Source organism: Gallus gallus, chromosome 7 (assembly GCF_016699485.2).
Source record: "Gallus gallus isolate bGalGal1 chromosome 7, bGalGal1.mat.broiler.GRCg7b, whole genome shotgun sequence".
NCBI lineage: Eukaryota > Metazoa > Chordata > Aves > Galliformes > Phasianidae > Gallus > Gallus gallus.
This window is the reverse complement of record NC_052538.1, coordinates 5,374,859-5,400,272: the sequence shown is the minus strand read 5'-3', so window position 1 is coordinate 5,400,272 and position 25,414 is coordinate 5,374,859. Positions and strand designations below refer to the sequence as shown.

At 42.9% G+C, this 25,414-nt stretch overlaps 1 protein-coding gene across 17 annotated transcripts in view; it reads left to right on the top strand.

The window, feature by feature from the left end:
• AGAP1 (ArfGAP with GTPase domain, ankyrin repeat and PH domain 1) overlaps positions 1-25,414 on the top strand; it is a 295,523-nt gene that overhangs the window by 156,035 nt on the left and 114,074 nt on the right. For all 17 annotated transcript variants that reach the window (XM_040703942.2, XM_004942493.5, XM_421880.8 and 14 more), the window contains one exon: positions 16,614-16,718. In XM_040703942.2, the coding sequence (XP_040559876.1) occupies positions 16,614-16,718 (105 nt within the window). The remainder of the gene's footprint in view (positions 1-16,613; positions 16,719-25,414) is intronic.

Genomic DNA, 25,414 nt, shown 5'->3' with positions numbered 1-25,414 from the left:
TTTCATTTGTTGTGAGTACAATTGTCTTCCTTTGGTTAAAAAGTTATAGGACTATATAAAAGTGAGTGTTTATGGGGGAAAGGCTTAAATTGGTTTGTATTTGCAGCAACTTGTAAAGCTGAATAAAGAAACAAAAGTGACCTTCTCTATATGCATTAGGGAAAAGTGGGGGCAGGACAGAACTGGACTCAAGTGCTGTCAAAACAAGGAAGGGTTTTCGACCCAGAAAAGTGGAAGAAACACTGTGGAACAGGGCTCAGAAGCAAATGGGATGTTCTGGTTTTTGTGAAGAGTTGCTCAGGGTGTGATGTTCCTTCACTTTCTGATGAGTGGGGATTTCATGAACTTGTTCTATCCATCTTGCTCTTCTCTCTCAAAATTGTATCAACCGTGCATAACGCATTGAGTTTCAGATGTGACCATAGGCATTTGCTACCTTGGCATCTTCAGATATATAACTTGCAATAAACCTAATCCAGCCCTTTTTTTTTTTTTTTTAACCTTTCAGAATACAAAAACAAAACCTTGTGTTTTAATTCAATCTGTAGTATTCGCTTATAGTAACGTTTATGGGTGAAGAAGTTAAATGAGTGCTGCATTGATTGAACATTTTGGAATATCTTCAGAATCCTCACATAGAATGAGGGCAATAGAGAGTATCTAATATTTCATTCAATGTCTGCAAAATATATAAAAAACTGACCTGAGACTGTAAATCGAATGAACCAAAATGTAGTTCTATAAATGTACTGCACAATAATTTGGAACAGGCGTAGGACAAAGGAATCCAGCTTTATGTGTTGGAAGAAATTATTGTTAGGGAAAAGTTCTGAGGAAATGTGAAGTAATATATGGATGTGATCACCTTGTTTCATTTATGTACAGATAAATGTGTGTGTGTTTTCCTAAGTACGTAAGTATTTGTGTATATGAAATCCCCATATAAAAAGATATGTAACAAACATGCCATAGAAATGGAAAAGCTAGAGCAGAGGGCAAGCAGAGTGAGATTTGAGAATCTCAGTTTATTGCAGAAGGTGAGAAAGACAAGTCTGCTGCAGTCTTTGGAAGGAGATTAAGAGGCACTTTCTTTTATTGGCAAGGCTGGTTTCTGCGAGGTGTTTGAGCTGGTGTCAAGTGCAACCTGAGGGGGCAAGAACTTCAGCTGGAGGAAAGGCCATGCACCACAGGGATGGAGATGGAATCTGAATAGCGATAAAGCAGAAACTTTTAATGCGTTACGTGCAAAATTCAGTTTGGGTTATTAACAGCCCTTAGCTTGGCTAAGAGCTTTTAGAGCTTGTTCCTTAAACAGGATTCGTTTTTGCTGGCTACCGTCAAGCTTTCGGAGAGTAATGTTTAGTTGGTACCTGTGAGCTGCACTGCCCAACTTTTAGCACCCAAAATTAAAAGCTCAATTTAAAATGTGAAATAGATCAGAGGCCCGTGGAGGCAGAAACTTGGCTGTGAAAGGGGGCTTTGATGTCCATAATGTCTATTGTTTAATGTCTGGTTTTTGCTTTTAAATGCCAAGGCACAGCGTGGAGGCCAGGCCCTCCCATGGTGCGACAGAGGGTGCTTTGGGTGGTAGGGGGGAAAAAAAAGAGAAATGTTCCATCCTGTGAGGACAAGGTTGACAAGTACGAATGCTTTTGGAGATCTTTTTAAAGGAATTGTGCGCTAAAGTGTGCAAATCCATAGCGAGCATACCATGTGTGTGCATGTGTGCAAGGGAAAGTTAGCAGTCAGTCAGGTTTTTATCTCTTAATGAATAGAGACTGCTGAAGTAAGGGTTAGGTAATTGAGTTTATAATTAATTAGCCATAACCCTCATCAGATAAAGCAGTTGTCGGGATTTTTTTTTTTTTATCTCCTTTCTCTCCCCAGGGCCTGCCCTTCTTTGTCCTTGCGCTGACAGCCAGCACTTATCTTGGGCCTAGGCCAGGCCCGCGCCCGCCAGGCCCTCCCCCTGCAGCCGTGCGGTGGTCAGCCGCAGCCCGCATTGTCCTGCACGGCTCCCAATCAGCCAGCTGTCGGGCACGGGATGATGAATTAGCAGGAGGAGTGGACGTGGAGGTGAGCTCCAGATTGGGCTCCCGATAGCTGGCGGGGCTGCTTCTGTTGGGCAGTCACTCCGCGCGGCCCTGACGTGCTGCTGACACGTCGCAACAAAAAGGCTACGAAGGGAGATGCAGCGCAGAGTGGCACGCGCCTCCAGAAAGTTAGGGTGCTACAAAGAACCCTTAATTTCTTCTGCTGTGCAATTCGCTATAACAATGCGGGGGAAATAAATTAGATTCTGCGCTGATTCTTTTGGTGGCCTTATCTCCCTTGCGTAGTGGGCTGACCTGCTCTGCCTGCAGTAGGGGCATGCACTTCAGATACGTATCTTGAGAGCATCAAGATGGTGAAAGGTGTCACGTCTCTGCTTTTTGAGCTAGATTAAGGGCATTCGGACGCTGAATTCATCCTCAAAGTGCTCTCCTTTCATGGATGCATTGGAGAAAAGGAGCTTTCTTGCTGTGTTTACAGTAGGTTGTGGCATTGAGCTGGGTTTTTTTTAGATGGGTTTACCTGCTGGAGGAGAAAAACTTCCAGGAACAAGTCTGTGGGTTTCCTCTTCATCTGGTGTTTTTGAATTAGAGATGAAGACACTCTGTCTTATATTGATTTTGGGCTTCAAATAAGCAGTGCTTCTTCTTAATCTGAGTGGGAGCAGTGGAAGATGTAGCTAAGTCTCTTGATGTAAGGTAGGGTTAGAAACTGTGTAAAGCGTTCTTCACCTGTGGTCACCTTAATTTTCAAGTAGACCTGCACAGCTTTCCTTTTTCTTCTCATTTTGGTGGCACTATTTGTTTTCCGTTCGACTTCAGCTCTTTGTGGACTCGAGCACCTGGGTATACGTATGTAACCCTATAGGATCTTTTTGAAAGTTAATGGAGTAATATATTAGTTAACCTCCATTTAAGATGCCAGTTCTGAGTATGAGAGATGTTACCGATGTCAGAACAAACCTGTTCCATCTTGGAGGAATAGCAGTGTGGTTGTCCTTGCCTGCCTTGCAGTGCTGCAGTGCTGCAGTGCTTGCGGTTTGTGAAGCACCACAGTTACACAACATGTGTATTTAATCCAAGCAAGGGAATCAAAATTTTGTGCACCCCCCTGCTAGCTGATTGAATGGAGGAATAAAGGAAACAATTACCTGAATTATGATTTCTGATGTGAGTCATCATAGGAAATTCCAATCATTTGGAACGTCATTTTTCACCATGATGACATTTACTAGGACATTTACTAGTGCTGAGATGCCTGACCAAGGCACTTTGACCAACATCTATGGCCCCTTTTTGCTAAATCTGTAAAGAACAAGTGAAAACTTGCATTGGTATCCTGTAATCTTTCTGCTGGTGATGAGCCATCTTCATGCCTTCTTTTAATACAGCCAAAGGAACTTCTTATAACATGCATGGGTTTTTCCATGTGCCACTCTTAGTGCTTAGTCAACATGGCTGGGTTTGAATCATGCAGTTTAAAGTGAATTGCATGGAGCTAAGAGCCTTCTCATCCCCAAGAGGTATTCATTTGTGCTTTATATTTGTGAAAGACAAAGCACGAGTACACCAGAGGAAGATAACGATCATCTATGTAACGTAAGAACTGCTCCAGTTTTTTTTTCAAGTTTGAGAATTTGTATTTCAAATGAAAATACTAATTTTCATTTGAAAAAGCACCAATACAGACACTTCGTATTATGTTATCTCATGCTGAAGGATAACCGAGATTGCACTGCTTTTAACTCTAGGAAACTGATGGGGATGGGAGTAAACACTACATTTTGCTTTAAATGTGAGTCTGAAGCATAGGATGTTGGAAAGTATCTCTGAACAATATTTTTATAACAAAGCTGTGGAAAACCGGTGTGGATTGAAAACATTGGTTCAGTGTGGATTCAGCTAGAGTTTACATAGAGTTTGTGGTTTTCGGTAGAATAATGCCCTTAATGTTTTTCACATCCTTAATGTTTTTCACTGGGTTTTTTGTTATCAACTGTTTTTGTTTGTTTGTTTTTGTAATTAAAAAAAAATACAGATATCACGGAATCATAAGTACATGTGACTAATGACAGTGCTGCATTAAGATGCATCTTACTATTGGAAGTCTTCTGTTTGGAATAGAACATGCAGTATAAGGCAGGGATTTGGACTGGATGGGACCTTTAAATACCTAGTCCAAACCCTCTGCCATGGGCAGGGGTATCTTTCACTAGATCAGGTTGCTCAAAGCTCCATGCAGTGTATTCTTCCCTACCACCCCTTTACTGTGCAATCAGAGAAGACTGTATGTGTAGTAGATCAGCTCAATTCGAGGCTTCTTAGTTGCTTCTGGTGAAGGAAAACGGCATTCTTTGTTCCTCAGAAAATGTTTAATGCCATCTCTACCTGAATTCATCTTGTCCTTGTGATGAGGCACTTAACTAATGCACTTACTGCAAAGTCAAGCTGCACTTAAGAGGTGGCCTGGTCTCACGTACCTCTAGAATCCTTATGCCTGTTGTGCATCACTCTGTCATTTGTTCACAGGAATACTGTGGTGATTTACTCCAGTGAAGCTTCAAAACATTGTGATGCTTAAAAAGCAAAACTGCAAAGAAACATCTTCCTGAAATAATGTACCAACACTGATCCTGGTATTTAGATACCTGGAATTAGGTATCTAGGTGTTCTCCTGGACTGTGCAAGGGATAGTGGTGGAAGTTTTCAGACGTTGAAAGGTTTTCAGAACTTCTTTTAAACAGCAAACTTGAGATACTAAGGCAAAAGTTGGGATGACTGCACCCGAGATTTGCCACTTTACAGCTGCAGATTGTTCTGAGTGTCTTTGAGGCATTCAGACTTTCAACGAGGCTGTTTAAGGAAGTCTTTGCTATAAGACAGCAAGAGTTTGTCTTTGCACGAGGCAGTCTAGGTAAAGTTGTAAGGATAATGTAAATGGACATACTTGCAAATATGTTCTGTTAGTGGAAAACAAAGGGAGTATTTTCTCCCAGTAAGGTACCTTGGAGGGGAGGCTGTGGTTTCCTGGGGGACTTTGGTGCTTTCTTCCCCACTGGAGATCTCACAGCATGCATGGAGGGGTCTGACAGACTCCTCTCCCTTAACGAGTTTTCTAAACTGATTTGATCATTCCTTTTTCTCACTTTCGTAGCACTAGCATTGAAATGCAGAGAAATAGTCCATCTGACATACCGGAGCGCGGGGTGTTGGAGTTGGTAGTACCAACTATCAGCAGCAGCCATAATTGACAAATAATACCCCTCATAAATACTGCCAGGCTTTTCAATTAGTTTTCATCTAAAATTCGGGATGCAAAATGATGGCCTGTCAACTGACAATGGATGACAAAAATTAATAAATTGTCTTCTAAATAGTATGGACACTTAAGAAAAATTGGGCAGCCAATTTAGCACAGCATGAACCGGGGGGAACCTTTTGTACTGTTGCCGTGCCACTAATGTTGTCTGGGTCTTTATTAATGGTGCTTGGCTGCTGCTGACAGTTTTGTTGCTACTGGCAACTTTCTTCATTAAAATTAAAGCCAGCGTCAAATCCCATTAGCCTCACTCTGTGTACCTTGCATTTTTATTTATACAATCTTTTTCTTTACAAACACATTCTTTATCTGTAGGAAGCTGGAAAAGGTGGTTGAAAATTAGTCTTGTCGGTGGCTGATTACTTACCCAAATAACAGATTGTGTTTTTTGAGGGATAACATTTCCAACATGTTATACCTAGCCTACAGTCCAGTAACCGCGCACAGAAATCCATAAATGATCTTTATAAATTGCTTTTTGTTAACATGGTCTTCTTCTGTATCACCTGTCAGCTAGCTGGTTTTCAGATACTCTTCATAAAACAGTAATAACTTCTGAAGGAGAGCAATTCAGTTGTATGATCTTCTAGATCTCATTTGCTTGTGAAACTAAAATATTAATGATGGTGTGTACATGCTTAAAATTGAGTGGTCAACACGTATTTAAGGGCTCTTCTTACAGGAAAAAGATGCTGTGTGCATCTTGACCCCCCCTTTTTTTATGTGAATATTATTGGTTTTGGAAATATCTTTTGGTTTTCTTTAGGAAATCTTTGACTGGCTCCTACATTTACATTCCTAGGTATATATAGTGCAGGATAAGTCTTGTACCTGCTGTCACTACTGAGTATTGTGAAACATGGAAGTGTTGAGTGACCACTGCGTGAAATACTTGAGGTATGACAAAGCAACTCATACTCGGTATTACAGATTGCATAGAAAGAGTTGATGTCAACTTGAGGGCTTTGTGTGAAAAATCAGGAGTGCCTCAACCAGAGGTACTCCCAGAAATGTTTGTAGCAGACCGTTGGCTGGCCCTGTGCTGTTGCTAATAGGCTGCTGTTTCTGGCGCCTCCCGTGTGATCCAGCCTTCATGCATGCCAACTAATTCTAGACGTGGAAGCTTCCAAAAGAATTTGGTCACTGTCATCTTAGTGATCAAGAGTATACTCTGCTAGTTAGACTCCTTTATGCGTTGGCTGTGTACCAGGACTCATGAGCTAGGTTCGTGTAACTTACCTTTTCTGACATCGTTTGCATGCGAACCAGTGAAACAAAATTATATCATCTGCATCCTGATTCTTAAGGGCTACTGCTGCATGGAAGCACCTGGTGAAATGGAAAAGAAGGCCTGGGTTGATGGACGGCAACAACCACATCATAGAGGCCTGAAGTACGCTGCCATGTACTTCTCAGTGCGCAGAGAGGAAGGACGAGGTCTTCCCTTGTCACCTCGTTTTACCTTCTCTGCAGTCACCCCTTTTACTGTTCTGACAGTACAAATGTCCTCTGTTCATTGCAGAAAGCAGCAGGTGGTGTTTCCTTGCATGTTCAGGGTTTGAAGCAGCAGCACCATACGAGTGCAGGTAACCCAAGCCAAAGGGTAAGGGAGAGCTGATGAGTTCTTTCAGAATGCTGGTGAAGGGCTCTGGTGCCCTGTTTTCCTATCCATATAAATTCAGCAAGTGCTGTGTGCAAAAGACCATTTAAGTATTGACTTAAATGGTTATGTTTGAGAGTGATCTCACATGGTAAACGAAAATGAAAAACAATTAATGGTTAAAATTGTCTTTTAAACTGATGCGCGTAGAGCAGTTTTGGACTAAAGTATGTGCTGTGTGGCTCAAATCTGAATTTCAATTCAGCTGAGATTAAATGACCCTATCATTCTCAAGAATGGATGCTCCCTACAAAGAAAATAAACTGGCAACACTAAATTAGCATCGATCTAATAAATCCAAGTTGTGCCTGAGTTTATTTGCTGAATCTCTTGGTTTAAAAAAAAAAAAAAAGTGTCAGTAGTTAATTGTTGACTGAAGCTTAATATCTGTTAAAGTAAATGAGGCATGAAATATACTACACAGGAAGTATTATATCCGGAGTGATTTTAGCATTAAAACAATATTAAAATTTTTAACTTTGACACAATAACAGAATTCTTTATTTTGAAATTACATTGATTAATGGTAAGCTTGGTTCCTGTGGGAAAGGAGAAGCGATCAAATGCGTCCCTAGCAGCCATGTTATACGGCTGCTCATTTGTGTCTTGGGATGTCCTACTTTTATCTAAAGGCTTTTTTCCTCTCTCCTGAGAGAGAACTGAGAGTGCAAGTGTTTCAAGATGTTCACGTGAATGCTAGTGATAATTGGTGGTTCATAATGTCCATCACGGGTTGGGTTCTTCATGGTAGATATGAACGTCTGGATCGTCACAAGTTGGTTCCTTCACTATGCCTCCCATGTCCTCTTAAACATCAGGACAGCCCCCACGTATCCAGCTTGGACATCTCAATGTGGAGTATGGTAGGCTTTAAATTTGTTCCTCTTTTCACAAAATATGAAAAACTATAATAGAGTCCATTCTATGGAAAAAAAAAGAAAGTTTGCGTATGTGCTTAAGTTACATAAAAATATACTTCCTGAAGCTATCCTTGTGGTAGGTCATGCTTTAGATGATCCAGGTTATACAAGAAACGTAGCTGTGGCTAACTTGGATTGCCCATTTTCTATTTCTGACTTTTTCAGAACATGAAATATGGTGTTATAAGCTTTAGGAAGTAGGATGCAGTTTAAAACCAGCAACGCTGTGTCTGACTGCACCATTTCAGTAGGTAACCCTGTTACCCAGGCTTGTTGGCATACATGACTTTTGACTGTTCCATGTCTTATGGCTGTTGTTTCTGATCTGCCTTTCATTCACTTCTAAATCTCTGCAGGTATGTACATGCCTCAAATGAACTATAAAGTTTCTGAAGTAATTTCTTGAGACAGACCTAGCACTTGTGATCCATCTCCAAAGTAAGCAGACTTACCACCGCTTGATTTTGGGATCTGTTTGGCAGTTAGCATGCAAAGACACTGCCAGGTCTTCTCCTCAGAATCCTGCCATACGTGCCACTTTCTGTGAGGCCAGCATGGAAATGTGCCTGGTGTGGAGCAGAACATCACCGATGTGCTTCTAGAATTAGGAGTAGATTCTGTAACTCTTGAATAACTGCAGCAGCTCTGCGTCTGGGAGATGAGAATTCAGTTAGTACAATTTCCATTAGCAGATTTGAGTGAGTCACTTAAAGGAATGTTTTCTCACTGGCTTTCGTAGTGTTCTGCCTGCTGTAACGATGAGAGGATACCAATTATCTAACATATTAGCTGTGTCTCTGAAGGAGGCATCTTCATTCCCATTCCTCTGAGTGAAGCATGTGGATATGTACGCGTGCATGCACGCATACGTGTATTTCTCTCATTGGTTTTGGGAGGCATTTGAGGGAAAAACATTTGGGGTGGGTGGAAGGAAGAGTGATGGAGGATCTTGGTGCCCTTGGACCATCTCAGTGAGTTCTGCAGTGATGGCCACATCATGAAGCAGCCCAAGGAGCATCACTGCCTGCCCAGCAAGCGGTGAGTGATACCAAGAATCCTGTGACTAGAGGGCAGGGTGCAAAAGCAAGGGAAAATGAGACATGGGGAGATGTTGTTAAGGAGAAGGAAGAAGGTACACTTCTCCTGTAGGACAAAGAGTGTTTTTATCTTACCCAACAAAGGACTGAGAACCAGAGCTATAACCACTCCATAAAATGATGTTTTTTAATGCAGGACACTCCTTTGGATTTAAAAACAAACAAAAACACAAACAAAACCCTCACATTATAGCACAGACTTTCAGAGGGTTGCTCACGAAGACCTTTGCGGTCCCAAAATCTCACAATACAAAGTGTGGATCCTTTCCGCACAATGATATGGAACACGGTTTTAAAGAAGGGAAGGGGGGGAAAAAAAAAGCCCACCACTTTTTTTTTTTTCTGATGGCGTTCTTGGTTTTGTTATTCAGGAGATGCTGCATTAAATTGGATTTTGTGTCCATCATTATTAAAATGTGAAGTGTGTCGGTCACAAAGCATACATTTCAGGGCAGTTAGCTGAATAATTCTTTTCTTTATTATCCCAAATTACTGCTGAGCTCTGGAGAGGTGAGCAGTTTAGCCAATTATTGCCATTTGAGCTGGATTTGTGGGTGATTAGCTCCTGGTCGAATTCAGTCCTGGCAAGGGCTTTGAAGCCTTCGCTTGTGTGATTTTCACAGCGGTGAGGTAGGAATAGACGCGGCTAATGACAGGAAGGTCGCGTGGGTTATGTGACCTGTGAGGGGGGGGCTTGGGTTTAGCAAATAGGGCATCCACAATAACAAGTGTGTCACTAACCCTGCCGTGCATAATCGGAGTTTTATAGGATTGTTGGAGATGCTGACAGCTCAATTAAAGTGTAACCCTTTGTACCATATACCCTGGCAGAATGACAGAAATATTACCAACAAAAAAGGGAGGGTGCCACAAGGGAACTGGTTAAAGATCCAGTATTCTTTTTCTTCCCCCCTTCATCGGAGCCTGCACAGAACAAGCTGCAGAAAGCATCCATTTGTGAAATAATAGGTTGTCCAGGGGAGGGGTATGGTGCCAAACATGGCTACAAAAAAAGCTTCTCTTAAGTGGTCTTCCTGATGTTTCTATGGAAACACTATAGTATCAGGATAGAAAGTTAAAATTGGTTTTTAAGCTTTTCATGGCTTTCTCCCATGGACCCCCCTCCCCCTAACAAAGCTCTACTTTATATAAAATATGGTAAAGAGAATTTCAGGGTTCAGGAGACGAAGTGCTGCTGTAACGAGAGCTGTGCCAGCTACCCAGAAGTTGTGGTGTGTGCACAATGAATCCCTTTCTCATTTCATTCCCTCCCCAGTGCTGCGTTTGTTTCTTCAGGGGGAAAAAAAAACCAAAAAAAACAAAAATGAAACGCTGGTCTGCTTCTTTCTCACTCCTGGCCGCGCAGCTGTTTCGTACAGCCATGAATGGTTCTGCTCTCCGAGCTCCTTCCAAATTAGCGGTGCCATGCTGCAACGTGTGCTCATCCTAAAGCAGTTTCCCAAGATTGGTTTTTTTTTCCCCCCTTAATTCTAGCCTAGGTAGCAGCGTTTCAGCACGCTGATTTGTGTAGATGCTAACTGCGTTCGTGTCCGGCGTCGTTAGAGCACAGCGTGTGATGCTGAGCAGCAGCAAGAGGTAACAGTTCAAACAGAGCTGCTGGCTGCTGTACTACTGACTCAGACCCCTTGGCATCAGCTGTCGGGTTTCTCCCACACTAAGATAATGATTTGCATCGCAGTGCATTGCACATCAGCACTGACGTTGGTGTCAGGATAAACCACAACTGCCAGTGCCAAGGGGTTAATAAACCAACTACTTGAGATTATTAAGGACTGTGATTTTTTTTTTTCACAGTCCAGCAAATGGAATAAACCTTAGAAGGCAGCAGAGCTTCTGTGTACTGTAGGGTAGAAAAATACTGTGGCTTGTTAAGGAGCATGCCTCATTCAGAGTGATAACTGGGTCTAGAGCAAGTGATGTGCCCTAAATATATAATTGCCTAAATATAACTGTATGCAGTTTGAACTACACTTGTGTTTTCTACAAAGTTTAATATTCCTATCCATCATGCAAGTGGGCATTCCTTTGGACCTGCTCTACTCTGTACTCTGCAATAGCACTGTGCTTATTGCTGCATCAGGATACTACAGCAGGGCTGGTTCTTCAGCTTTCCATTCAAATTCTTTGGACACTGATGTGACTGCTCTTCCACAATCATCTGTTTGCCTCATAAAATTAGAAAGTTCCTCGTTAGGTGGGTAAGTGCAGTATGCCAGTTGGTGGCTTCCTGCTCTCTAGTCCATGGACTGCAGTGTGGTCATCTCTTCTCCATCACTCGGTGCTTGCAAGAGAGATGAGTTGCTTCCTGCACTCAGCAAGATCCTCAGGAGTGTTTGGCGATGCCATGTTGGAAATACATACCCTGCCCTTTGAAAAGCAGCCCTGCAGCTGCAGCCTGAAAGGCTGTGCCTTAAAATTATTGGCTGCATATTGGAGGAACTCGTCCATTACCCGCAGTTAGCAGATTAAATCCTTTGGGTTACATTGCTGGACCAGCCATTAGAAATACAAACACAGTGACAATAAGGATTGTGTTTTTTCTGTTTCACTGTTTCTAACAGTTTTTAACATTTTCTAACTGTTTCTAACAGTTTCATAGCTGGTCGTTCGTAATACCAACCACCTTCCCCTGAAATGCCTGGGAAAAGAAGACTTAAATCTGGGGAATCAGGAGAGGAAAAAAGAACAGTTCCTTTCCTACGTAAGGATTCCAAATACGTTTATATCCCAGAGGTTTGGTGGCATAGCAGTGTTGTTGGAGAGAGCAGTAGCTACCATGATCTTGCATCTGTAGTGTGCAAGATCTTGAGCTGGTGCCAATTGCATGGTGGAGGATGAGCTGTAAGACTCTGAAGCTGTTGAAGTTAAATATTCTAGAAGCAAAAATAATCGAGTAAGAAATAATCTCATGTTTTAGGACAAGCTGCATTGGTCCCAGTGCTTCCAGCTGGCTAACAGTGTTGGTTAGTGATGCAAACCTGGGTGATTTGCCAGTGTTTGCTTATGGTTTTAAGCAGTTTAAAAGGAGGTAGTGCTGTATTGACCAGAATTCGTGTGTTGCCATTGCTTGTGATCCTGACTATGAATGGCTGCTAACCCAATTATTTGGGTGAGGATGTTGTTTTTTTATGACAAGTATGGGTTTTTTTTTTTAGTTCTGTGAATGCGATGCAAATGATAGAAAATTCATGTAGAAAATTCATAGCACTGAGTGGAAAATGAAGAATTTATGCTGTTAATGATTAAGTGTAAGATTGCATATTTCATTCTGTCAAAACAGCATCAGGGTAACAGTATGGGGTTGGCTTAAAATTAAGGAGGAAAAAAATAGACTGTATGATGCTTGTACCTCAGCTGTGGCAGTGCTGTAAGTTCCCATGAGAGAATAGAAATGCAAGTATTGCTCTTTTTCAGCAGGTACAATCTTGGCTGTGCCTACAGACTTCCAGAGGGTCCTAACGTTACAACTTGGCGTGCCAGGAAAAGTCAGAGGTATCAAACCCTCCTTAGAATCACTAAATAAAGTCTCATGCTGTGGCTGGAGCCAATGCCGAAGAAACCTGCAGTCAGTTAAACACAACACAAATGTTTGTGAAACGTTTTTCATTTCTTGTGGCCCCTGGGAAATCCAAAATACACGAGAAAAAGAAATGCAATGGAGCACAGCAGGGAACGCAAAGGAGGTTTTTGCCCACCAGTATTGGTTCTGCAGGCTCCCTTGCCAGCATCTGTGATGCAAAGTTAAACAACCTTGAGAGGTCACTTTTAAATGCTGATAATTTGCTGCTTAAAAAATATTCCCATGAAACAAATTCCAGATCATTTCCCCACTCACCTTCGTTTGTAAGCAAGGCTTGCAGCGTGCAGGAGGTGTCTGGGGCACTGACATGTAGCTGCCCACCCCACATCCAGGTGATGTGTGTGTGCTGCACACAGTGGTCCCTTGACCAGTGGTCCGGTGCCACCAGTGAGAGTGATCCCACACTGGGGGCCCTTCATTAACTGCTTGTGGTCCCAGTAATGATCTGGCTGCAGAGCCTGACGGCAGTCTGCAACTTCTCCTGGTGCCCTGAAGCTCAACAACGTGAGCTGATTGACTCAGTTAGGGCCCCAGTCTCTAACAGCAAATGCAATCAATAAATCTTTGTTGGTAAATAATTGCTATTGAACAGAGTTTTAATATAAATTTATGAGTGGTGTTTTATCACAGCTTGAGGCTACAGCAAGCCACTGAGTGATGGATTTCAGATAACACTTACATTCATTACATTAACTTTGTAAGTTATTTAAAGCTTGTACACTTAACATTGCTTTTGGCTTGCAATGACCTCCTGGGACTAGACGTAGCATACACATTACTAATAAAGAGACTGCCATACATACAGACAGTTCTCTGTTTTCTTTGTAGAGCGGTGCCATTCGCTGGGAAAAGTCAAGGAGTGAAGTTTGTGCTCTCTACTGGAGCGTGTTTCTTGTCACTCATTAGAAATACAGCTAGCGCTGGCTGTTAGGGGAAGCATTCCTCCATTAGAGTCAGAATTGGACTTTTGGAGAGAAGGTGGTGAGATTTGATTCGAAGTGTTAAATTCTTCTCAGCTTCTGAGCAAATCGGAGGTGTTACATTTGTAGTGTTGGATCTTGAGGCACGGGGCTGAATGACACTGCTAGAAGCACAGATGGAGGAACGTAAGCGAAGGTTTCATGCAGATTAGGAGAAATAATGTTATCTGATTAATAATAATATGAGAAGCAACGTAGAATTTTGAACATCAAGTTGATTCCCTTAATCGCTTACTGCCTAGCTGTAAGGCTAAATGGGATTATTGCTGTGTGCTTGGGCTGGGGTGCACCAACCTGCCAAAGGCACCAAGAGTTGATGGGAGCCAAGGTCCCTTGCTTCATAGAATCACTCAGGTTGGAAAAGACCTCTAAGATCCTCAAGCCCAACCCACCCCACCATGCCCACTGCCCACGTCCCTCAGTGCCACATCCCCATGGTTATGGAACACCTCCAGGGACGGTGACCCCACCACTCCCTGGGCAGCTGTGCCACTGCAGCACTGCTCTTTCTGGGAGGAATTAGTTTATGATATCCAACTCTGCTCCCAGGCAGAGGATCTGATGCAACTTAAAGGTAGACATAATGTGACAGAAGGTCTTTTTTTTTTTTTTTTTTTTTTTTTTTCTGTTTTGTTTTTGTGTTTCTATGAGTAGCATTTCTTGTTGTACTTAGGCCATTTTTATTTTTTTATATTTTTTTTTTAGGTTTGGTGGAAGTGCATTTATAGCAGATCTAAACTCTGATACTAAGAGCATTTCTCCAGACCGTTCTATGTAATTATCACAGACAAAGTGGCAGCCTCTGGCCTTGGGGGGATAAAGAAAGAAGTGTGGCTGATGTGTTCCTTCGCTTCATAACACTTTGTTAGCTCCTTGTATTCACAGTGCATTTGTTTGCAGATATTGGAAGATATGTTTTGGTTCTCAGATAATACAAAAATATATTATTTTATGCATCCTTAAGAAATGGATTGGGAAGCCTGGTTAGTTAGGTTGGTACAAATAGGTCGATGGTGCATATTTAACAATGAGTAATTTTTTTACATGAGAGCACCAAACTGCACTTTAAAAGCAAGATAGGAACTAGTTATTCAGAATGAGGTTTCTTACTTAGATCCAAAACCAGAATTTCGTAGTTCACACCTAGATATAGAATCACAGAATGGCTTGGGTTGGAAGGGACCTCAAGGATCATGAAGCTCCAACCTTCCACCACAGGCAGGACCACCAACCTCCACATTTAATACCATCCCAGGCTGCCCACGGCCCCATCCAACCTGGCCTTGAACACCTCCAGGGATGGATGGGGCATCCACAGCCTCTCTGGGCAGCTGTTCCAGCACCTCACCACACTCATAGTAAAGAACTTCCCCCTGATATCCAACCTAAATCTTCCCTCCCTCAACTTGAAACCATTTCCCCTAACAAAATCACCACGTAGTAAAAATCATTATGAATTTTCTACGTGAATATTCTATTATTTGCATCCTATTCCCAGTAGAAAAAAAAACATCTGATAAAAAAAACACCCTCACCCAAATAGTGGAGATGGCAACCATTCGTTTAGATGGTTTCCTTTGCAATGTGTATAGCTTATAATTGGCATGAACTCCAAATTACATAAGTAGTGATATGTTTTCTTTATAGCACTGGGAGCGGTAAAAAGGTGTGAGATACATTTCTACTTTCTTCAAGACTTCAAAAAACAACAAAAAAAAAAAAGGCAAGGAAAAAGGAAAGACAGTTGTGATTCTTATGGCTTTTTTCCCATTAAAAGGTCTGAAGAACAAACGCGCCAGAACCAGCACAGGGAAACAGCCTTGGGAGAGTAATTTTTGATCCATATAGCATAGCTATAACTAAAATTGGGTGCCCCTGAATGTGAGCGACTGTGCTATAGGTGAGGTTTAAAAGATGGGAAAGGTGAAGTGACAGATCACCTGCCATAGACAAACATAGGAGTCAAAGGCAGAAATAAGCTTTCATTTTTAATGGAAGAAAACAACGTCTCTAACCACGAGAAGGCAGTAATTGGAATGTGTAACTCACACTTGCAGAAGCTTTTGTGAGGAGCCGTCTCAGAAGCCCCGCTCTGTTTTGTAAAAGTTTGAGGTTGAGCCACCTAAATGTAGCAAAGAACGGCGCACAAAAAGGAGCCTGACCCCCAGATGGTCAGAAAGTTCGGGGTTTGTAATTCAGTCCTCTGACACAAGCTTTTATTTACAGCCCTATCCGCAGATCGCTTTGAGTTGAGAAGGGCTGCTCACTGAAGTTGTGTTCCAAGCGTGTGTCCAGGGACGGGCGGTTGTGAACTTTGATTTCCCTTAGGGATCATCTTCGTGGTTGCAGAAGGAGAGTTATTAGTTCCTATGGGCTGTGGCAAGGGACTTCAGCTGAAACTTGCAACAGTTGGCATAGAGGGAGGGAAAAATGTGCGTGGGGAGAGCTGTCGTCGTGAAAAGGCACAGAAGTGCCCCTTATCCACTGGGCCTTGGGACATGCATTTGTGAAATAGGTGCAAGTGAACGCTTTTATCCAAACTTGATCTGTCTTGGTCTGCTTCCTGTGGCAGCACCGTGTGTGCCGAAATGTCCTGGTGCTGACACCTGGCTTCCCACAACAGAGTACTGCACGGATTCATCAGAGAGCTGCCTTCTCACCTGGTTTTGGAATTACACTTGGAGTTACATTTTGCTTTTCTAAGCAATTTCTGTTTTCAAGCTGAGAACAGTTTGGTACGCACTCACAGTCCTTGTCTGTTTAAACACAATGATGACTTTTACTCCCAAACACTAATGGTTGAAATTCATCACCGATGTATGGTTTGAATACGACCTATGGAACAGTGAGGCATCTTGTCATGTTAAAATCTGCCTACCTGAGGAACGGCGTTGATTGCACAAGGATTTAGCTCTTTTTTGTGTATTAAATAGTGGTGCGTGGGCAAAATAGCGGTTAATGTTTTTTCTTGTTCTCCTCCAACAGGGTATGCTGCTAAAGCGAAGCGGCAAGTCATTGAATAAAGAATGGAAGAAGAAATACGTGACATTGTGTGACAACGGTGTGCTGACCTATCATCCTAGTTTACATGTAAGTACTCCGTGCGCTCTGTACCTTCAGCAGCTGTCCAGCTCTGGTGAAGCAGCGTTAGCAAGTTCATCTGGGCACGTGTTTGTTGAGCCCAGTTTGGTGGAGGAGACTCTTTTTCTCACTTCATTCCATTCCCATCCCCTCAAAACTGTAATTAGAAATCAAATTCTGCAGTGAAACTCTGTGCATACAGTCCAGTTCCCCTAAGTGCCCTGTTTAAACCTTTATTTTGTGCTGATGTCCTTATGGACTTGCTGTCCATTAAGAAACCTACAGAAGCATTTTATAAGGAAAAATGTCCTAGGCATAGTTAAGACTGAGTACATTTTCAGGTATTCGTCAGTTTGCAATGGTTATGGTGTATTCAAAAAGTAATTCTGAACAGCCTTTTGAAAACAACATAGCTATTAAAATGTGCCATGGAGCATTTTCACATTAAGATCTCTGTTGTTGTCTCTGCCCAAGGATCCTGTCTGTCTGTGTGTAGAACACCATCCATGGGTTTGGTCTGGGGGGGGAGGAAGAAGCACAGGTGTCTGACTCAAGACTAGCCCAGCCCATCAGTCCCAGCCATGCCAGCAGGAGGGGGGATGTGATTTGTCAGATCTCCTTCCATGCCAGAGCAATTCAAAAGACAGCATGGACACCCAGGATTTTGAAACACGGGGATTTCCCAGCTCCTTCACTTGCTATGTATTACAGGCAAGGGGTAACAATCGGGAAGCATAGTATGTCCTCACCAAGATCATTGGGGTCATCTCAGGTCTTGTATTTCATCACTGTATCCCATATGAAAATCGGGGTGACCAGGTGTAACATTTTGGGGCCATTTGACACCCACTGCTATCATTTTGAGTTCCTAGGCAATTTTATTTTAAAGTAAGGAGTAAAATTCAAGGTTTTGAATGGATGTATTTCTGTGGGTATGTCCTTGGGTTTGCATGGAGGGATCTGTCAGAAAGCTTCTGCTTTAGATAGGTGATGTCTCGGGAGTGTGGCCGTGCTGATGCTGTGCTTGCACCAACTCGCTGTTTCCTGAGGGATGAATATTAGGATTTTCTCTGGTTTATTCTATAATAATGCCTTGCTATAGTTTCTCGTATTATCTCCATATCTCCTGAAAATTAATAAGTGACACAACTAGCAATTCAAGCAGTGGCTACTTTCCATCTGAAATGTTGTCCCTCAACTTGTGTAGTCCAAGGCAAGTTACTGTTGAGTTTCTCTTTTCTCCCTTTCATGAACCTGGACAGGACTGTCTGGCCGTTTTGGCCATTCTTACCCTGTTTAATCTGGGGGGAATGCTGCTGAGAAGCAACCCTGAAATACCTGAATCATATATGGGTACTGCTGGCAGCACAGACACCGCGTGCCTTTGAGGCAGCCCACAGTGGATCCCCCAGATGCGGTCCCTTGAGGCTGTGTTGGCCACTCCGGGGCAGAGCAGGGAGCAGGCAGGCTGCCTTGTCTGTGCCCACATCCCCTCCGTGCTCTGTAAGTGCTCTATTGTTCCTGAGCTTCCTGGGAACATATGTTAGTTTTTCATTGCTTCTCGCAGACAATAGAGTACTTCTCTCTAGGCTTCACTGGAGCTGCTTAGTCTTCCCCTGAGTGAGAATCCATTGAGATTAGAGGTAATTACTTTGAGATTAGAGGTAAATCCATTGGAGATTAGAGAGAATCCATTTAAAGAAGAAGTAATTACTCGCCTGTAATTGTTTCCCTCTATCCCCCACTGTGCCCCCCCCACTCCCAAGAAAAAGGTACACGTCTCTGTATTTCCATTTGCTCAGACCTTTCTTAGATCAGAGGGGTTTGTAACACACTGTTTTTCCCTGGGCTGTATTTTGGTGGGTAGTGGTGGGGGACTGTACACAGTTCCTAGCTGACAGGAAGCTGCTGGGGACAGCCTAGTGCTTGTTCTGAGTCTTCTGCAGACACCTGTGCTGAACTCGCTCTCTAGGAATATCTGTGCTTCTGCTCATTCATGTTAAAGTCTTCCTGCGATGTGATTTGTATTATAAATGATGCATCTTAATGTTTTAATTCTATTGATTTTAGCCTTCCAAGAGTCACTGCGCTACTTGAGTGCATTTCATTACTGCCAGTGAACTACTTCGTGTCAGATAGCTGTTGTTAATACACCCTGAAGAGCATTCTTTATGCACTGGGCAATTTGTACATCCATCAGTTACCATATTTTGCTTTTGCACCTTGCAGTTCCTGATAGTGTTGTTGCTTGCTTTGACGTGTCCTTATGAGTCAAAACAGTGCAGGGCTGACCTGGCAATTTTACCTTGGTATCACCTTATTGCTTCTCTGTCAGCATCCTCTGCTGGGACTGGAAACATGAGTAGTATTTTCCCTGTCCTGTGCAAACTGCAGCGGGACGAAGAGGTAGGACCAGATGCTCCAAGTCAGTTGGACTCCCAGTACAACCTGTACAAAGCTTTGTGGGTCAGGGAGCAGGAGACTCAGAATTTTCACTTGGAGATTGCCCAGCAATTGGTTTTCCTCAAAGAAGACTCTGATAAGGTGTTTTTGGCTTGATTTCACTTGTTTTTGCTGAACTCTCTCTACTTGTTTCATTTGTTCACACCAAACTCAATAAGCTGATGAATTCCTAATGCCATGGTCGCATTACTGTTTGCTGTGATGATCTTTATGTTGCTTTTTAAAAATAAGACCTTATTCCCGCCAACCTTCCGTCAAATAGGATGAAATAAAGAGTTAGCCATCCTAACCTTTGTTAGCCATCCATCTGAGCTCGTGAAGAGACGTGGTGCTAATCTCACCTGTTAGATAGATAGGCATTATTTCAGGTCTGCAGGTGATGTTGGTTGTACAACATTGGGCAGTTGTAAATCTGAAGTGAGTGGTGGTCTGGCCTCTAGTGGTGGCAGGAAGGAATAAATTTAAAAGGTAATTTAGTCTTCCTGAATTGTAGCTTGAGTCAGAACACAGAATTGTACTGAACCCCAAGTTTGGAAGAAGCTTTTACAATATTTAATAGCTGTTAGTGGGCACTGTATTTAGATACTGCTTGAGGCTTGGCCAACAGCGTGTCAGTTTTCTCTTCTGTCGGGTGTGTTCCACAGCACATCATGCAGGAAGAAGGTGGCTTTTAATATGGCAAATAGTCTGTGTTGCACAAATCAGTACTGTTGTCCTCCTTGAATAAAGGGCTGGCTACAAAATGAAAGGATTTGGGGTGGGGTGTGAAAGTCAAACTAGTATCCTACTTACAGAGGAGGTATCCATGGGAGGGTCAGGCCTGCTTGGCAGCACAGCGTGTTGAAATGAGTGCTATATTGTGCCCGCTAAATAAGTAACTTCGAATGCTGCCAGGTTGACATTTTACACAATAGCTAAATTCATATTCCTTCTTCTTAAGAAAGTGGGGGAAGAGAAGAATGGGGAAAGAAAATATATGTACATAAGCACCCTACTGTTTCCTGACTTGGTCATGTCGGTTTTTTTCAAGAGCCTTAAACCTTCCCTTCCCTTGGGATGCTGAGGAGCTGTACCAATAGAAAATGGTGGGGATAATGAGAGAGAACTTTGACCCACAGGCTTCAAAGTTCACCATAGCTACCTATTCATCATATACTTCTGGAGCATAGCCATTGAGTGGATGACTAAAATTCTGGCTGACAAATTCAGTGTCAGCCTACCCAAAGGGACCCATGGGAATTTGTTCTAGGCATCTCTTGGCTTTTGATGGCAGAATGCCATGTGTAAGGGCTCCTGAAATGTATTCGCCAGGATGCCTGCTGGGCAGTGCTGCACTCAGCTTCTTTATCTAAGCCTCATCCTGATGAATAGATGGTGTTTCACCACTGTCTGTCTCCCGGACACTTGCCACCATGTCACAGGTCAGTAGATGACAGAGCTTTAGCTGTGGATGTCCATTTTCTGCTGCTGTGTCCTCATCATCATCGCTGCCCTTTCTTATTTGGGGGGGGGGGGGGGAGAAGTGGTAAGGGTGTAGAATGGTAGCAGTGATTGAGGGGGGAAATCTACCTTTCATCTCTGTGAGAAGTATGTGAATTCACACATGTAATTCTGCTCAATGAGTCTGACAGTAGCCACAATTTCAGAACTCTTCATAGCAGTGCTGGCTGGGTGGGCAGCCCACGTACGCCGCTTCAAAGGTCACATTAGTGGCTTTTTGCAATGAGATGAAGTGAATGTACTTCAACTAAACAAAAGAGATTTCAGCCTGGCAAATAGGCTATGCTTTGCACAAGGGTTCCAACAGTATGCAATAAGGACGTGTCTTCTTAGAAGCTGATGTAACCCAGGCCCAGCTCTGGGGCTTGCAAAAAGCTTTGGAGCCCTGGGGTTGGGGCCTGGCCTTTCGGTAGAGCTTTCTTGCTTGGACACTTCCTTAAGGAAGAGTATCCTTGCTGAGAAATAGAAGGCAGATGAGAATGCCCTGTGTGTAGGTATCCTGTAGTTTCTCGCCATGTTTAGTCCTTACGATTTTCCTGAGCAAATTGAGGGCAGGGAGTTTGCTTGCAAATCAGGGCATACCTGTAACGCTTAGAGGTTGCTCCTTTGCTTTGTAGCTTCCTGGCAAACTCTTTTCTTTCAAATTTGGGAGAAGATTTATAAATATAGATGGGAAAAAAATACAAGCTAGAATGTGTTTGCGGTCCTTAAGAGAGATGTATAACTGGGGATAGCTGTCAAGGCAAATTATTCTGACCCCCTGGCTTTGTGTCCTCTCGGACTAGAAATAGTCTTGCTTGGAAGTGCCATTGCACCGTTGTCTTCAGTGAGAATAAAACTAATTAGGGATGGTCAGCAGTGTGAAATAATCCTAAAATATGCAATCCCTATCTGCACTAAAAGAGAGGAGGACTGGTTGTTCAGAGCAACTTCTTACAATCACATCTGTGATTCATTACAGGTGTTCACAGGTCAGTAAATGCACAAACAAGGAGAGTGTGAAGCACTTCACCTTAAGTCCATTCATTTCAGAGGGCACAGCAAGATTTGTCACATCATCAGCATGGGATATTGCAGCAAGCACGGTGCTGCTACTTGCAGAGCTGTGCAAACTTGCAGTAGAGCAGCAAGCATGTATTTATTATCACTGTTGTGCTTAATCCCACTGCTCCCCTCCCACCTCCGAAAACAAGAAAAAAAAAAAGCCAAACAAACAAGGAAAAACTTTGGTATCTGAATGAGTTACAAACGAATGGCAAAAGCCAAGCTATTAATTAATCAGAAGGTTTTATAAAATTAGAGCTTCCTGTCCAGCAGAGCTAACTGCTGTGGATATAAATGCCTCATAAATTACTCACGATGGTAAAACTCCTATTTGTCTTTTACAGCAGTTCTTGTTACAAAGTCTGAATGAGGAGTGAAGTGCAGGCAGAGTTGTGTTAACGTTGCATGAAAGTGAGCCCTCCACTAAAAAAAAAAAAAATACATTTTTTTGAAGCTGCTTCTGTGTTGAAAATGTTGCTGCTGCCCTTAGATGGCTGATTGGACTGATTGATATTGCAGCATACATACAGTCGATGCTTCTTATTACTGAAATGCAATGTTCTTGACTCCCAGTTTGAATAAAAGAGATTCAAGATGACCTTCTTTTTGTCAGGACAAGTGCTTTAGTGATCAGTGTTTTCCAGAATGCGTTCTCATTTCTGTGCTCTTCTCAGAAAACAGCATTTCATTGTTTTTCTTAAGCTTAACTATATATTCTGAAGCAGAATGACATTATGCCCGTGTTTATGTGCTCAAGGAGAGGATGGCTACATTAGCAGGAAGATCTGATGAATATATTCCGCTGTGGCTCATAACCAGATCAGATAGGTTTGTTGCTGCGGTCCATGTGGGGAAGGTGGGGAGAGGAGTTGCAGACTTTTGTTTCTTCTTAGGTGTGCCTGTGGCCCCAAATGGAAACCAATCAAGGAGCGATTTATGTTCATTAAGTGCTTGTCAAAACTGAAAAATTTTCTAATCAACAGCAATCTAGCTGAGGCCCCTCAATGGCTGGGAGTGTCGCCTCCGCAGTATCGGCTATTTGCCTGTTACAACTCTAGGCTAGAAATCCACTGATGATTACATTAGGCTAAGCTGCGAAGTAAATGAACCATGTCTTATTTAGGTGCAACTAGCTTCAGTGTAGTCCTGCCCCGCAGGGCACTTTATAGCGTTTTATGGCTTTAAAATTAGTGTAGCTTCCCATTTGCTGCAGGGTGCTGCATGTTATGCCTTTGAACTCAATAAGCAAAGGGAAGGGGGCCTTTTGTTCCCCCCCTCCCCTCCCCCCCTCCCCCCTTTTCTTCTTTTTGCAGTTTAGCAATTTTGTTTTGCATCTTTTCCAGACAGCATTTTGCAATAAAAATGTCTGACTGCCCTGCACACACACAGAAGTGAGGGCTTCAGCCCTCCGCCGGTCTGCCTGCAGTTTGGGGTTGGCTCTGGGCTGGAGGAAGGGCTCGGGTTTTGTTTTCCCAGGCAGTTGCTGATGACGGTGAACAATGGGTTGTGTGGGTTGCTGCTCACCCTCAGCTCACCAAACAGAAGCTGCGTGCAAAACGCGTACTACCCTCGGACTTTCAGAGGTGCAAACATAAAGTTTATTCTCCAAAAGCATGGGTCACTTGTTTTGTTCTACCTCTGGTCAGGAAATGCTATCTCAACCTCAGTACGCTAAGGCTTGGGACTGCGTTCTACAACTGAAGGATGGGAACTGTTTTTCTCATGTTGGTGTAAAGCAGTGGCAGACTGGGGAAGGAATTTCTAGCTTTCTATCCAGTTGGACCAGTTCCTAGCATTAAAAAAACAGGCTTGTTATTTTAATAACTCAAAAGGAGAAAAAGTGTCATATTCTTCTTTTGGTACCATTAAATACCATTCTGGGAGGGGGCCTCATTTGGTACATCATGCACTGGAAAAGTGTGGCAGTGGGACAGGTATGTGGAGGCTCCCTAGGAGATTCTTTTAAAACAAGTTAATGATGTGACACGGAACAAGCCTGAGATGAGAGGTGAACTTTGAGTCGTGTTCACCTAGTGCCAGGATGCAGAAATACAACTCCAGTGAAAACGATTTCCCTGCAAGATAGCTCCATTTACTGAGCCCAGCCAGAAGAGGTCCTAGTTTCTGCAGCTGATCCTTCTGTCTTGGTGAGGTTCCTTGGCCAAGAAGAAGAGTTTGCAACATTGCATTAGTGTTTCACTGCGACATGACAAAAGTATGGTCAGGAAGGGCCAGCCACAGCCTTCATTGCTACCGGAGTGGAACCCAATTTACTGCTCAGGACCTGACCACATGGGTGTTTTTCCTGCCTGAGTAAAATGGTTCAGCTCTTTCTCTACAGGTGCTTGCTTTGTGGTACCCTGAAGGTGTTTTATTGTTGTGCACATCAAGAAAATAATACCTACTCTAAAGAGCTAGGGGGCTTCTACTCCCACTTTACATAGCTCCATGGAAAAACGTGGGGTATTTAATCCTCAGAGTTCTAGTCGGTAAGTACTGTATTCAGAAATTCAGTATTCTTGCTCTCACTGACAATGACAATGAAATGCTTTGTGGTTTAAATACAAGACTAAATGATCTCCAGAGGTCCCTTCCAAACCTTGTGATTATGTGGACTGTCTCTTGTATTAGAGCCATCTGAAAATTTTCATACTTTGATATTGAGTGTTACATCCTAACATGAGCCATGTATTTAAAGTAACTTAAGGCTCATTCTGGGGAGGAACTGTGCTGTTGCATGCTCTGAGTTCCTTTTGTAAAGTATTGAGGTCAGTGTGGTGGACTTGGATGGGGGTGAGTTTGAGTCCCAGCTTCCCCATGCTTCCATCAGCCTTTCCCTTCATCTGGTCTGCGCATCCTTCCTCCCCTGAGAAAGGAGCCACACATGCATTGAATGCACTGTGGAACAGCAGATGTTTGGCTTTTTGGTGGGTGCTGCTGCTCAAGCAGCTCCTCCCTTTTCTTGACTGGGAGAAGGTGGGCAGCTAACTGGGCGCATCACATAGCCAAGTTTTAGCTTGCATTGATGGTGGAGAGTCTTCTTGGGCAATCAGAATCCATTGCAATGCATGGCAGCTAGTTTAACAGCTGCTGGCAATGAAAACAGAAGGACAACTCCACACTAGCAGTGTTTATATTCGCTATGTCTGTTCAGAAAATGTAATACCTGTTTGCTCCCTTTGGATGTCTGAAAGGCTTCTATTCATTGAGTTGGTTAAATCAATTTCTGCTGTTGTAAATGGAAAGCTGTATTAAGACCAGAACTAAAGTACTTTACATTCTTCTGTGTCCCGGCATATCATTCTTTCTTACTCAAGGCAATTCATTTTGTAGTGCCGTGAGATAATATTTTGTGTTATCTTCAGTCAATGCGGCTTTTATGACTTTCAGTGATATTTTAACAGTTTATTTAGTCCTAAAGATAATGGTCAATGGCCTTGAGTAGTCAAATTAACACCTCAGCAAGCCAGTATTTGAGCAAACCGCTAACAGTAACCTCAGGATGAAAAGCAATGAGAATCAATATAGCGAGTGTATTTTTAGGGGTTATTGATTGATTGATGCGTTCTGGCCTTAACGTGAAGCAGCAGCATTGCCCCACAGCTGACTAAGATGAAGTTGCCAGTCACTGACAACTGTAGGCCATCACCTGTGCGGTGTTTTACAGGCTGGGAGATTAGATGGCAGCCTCCTACAGG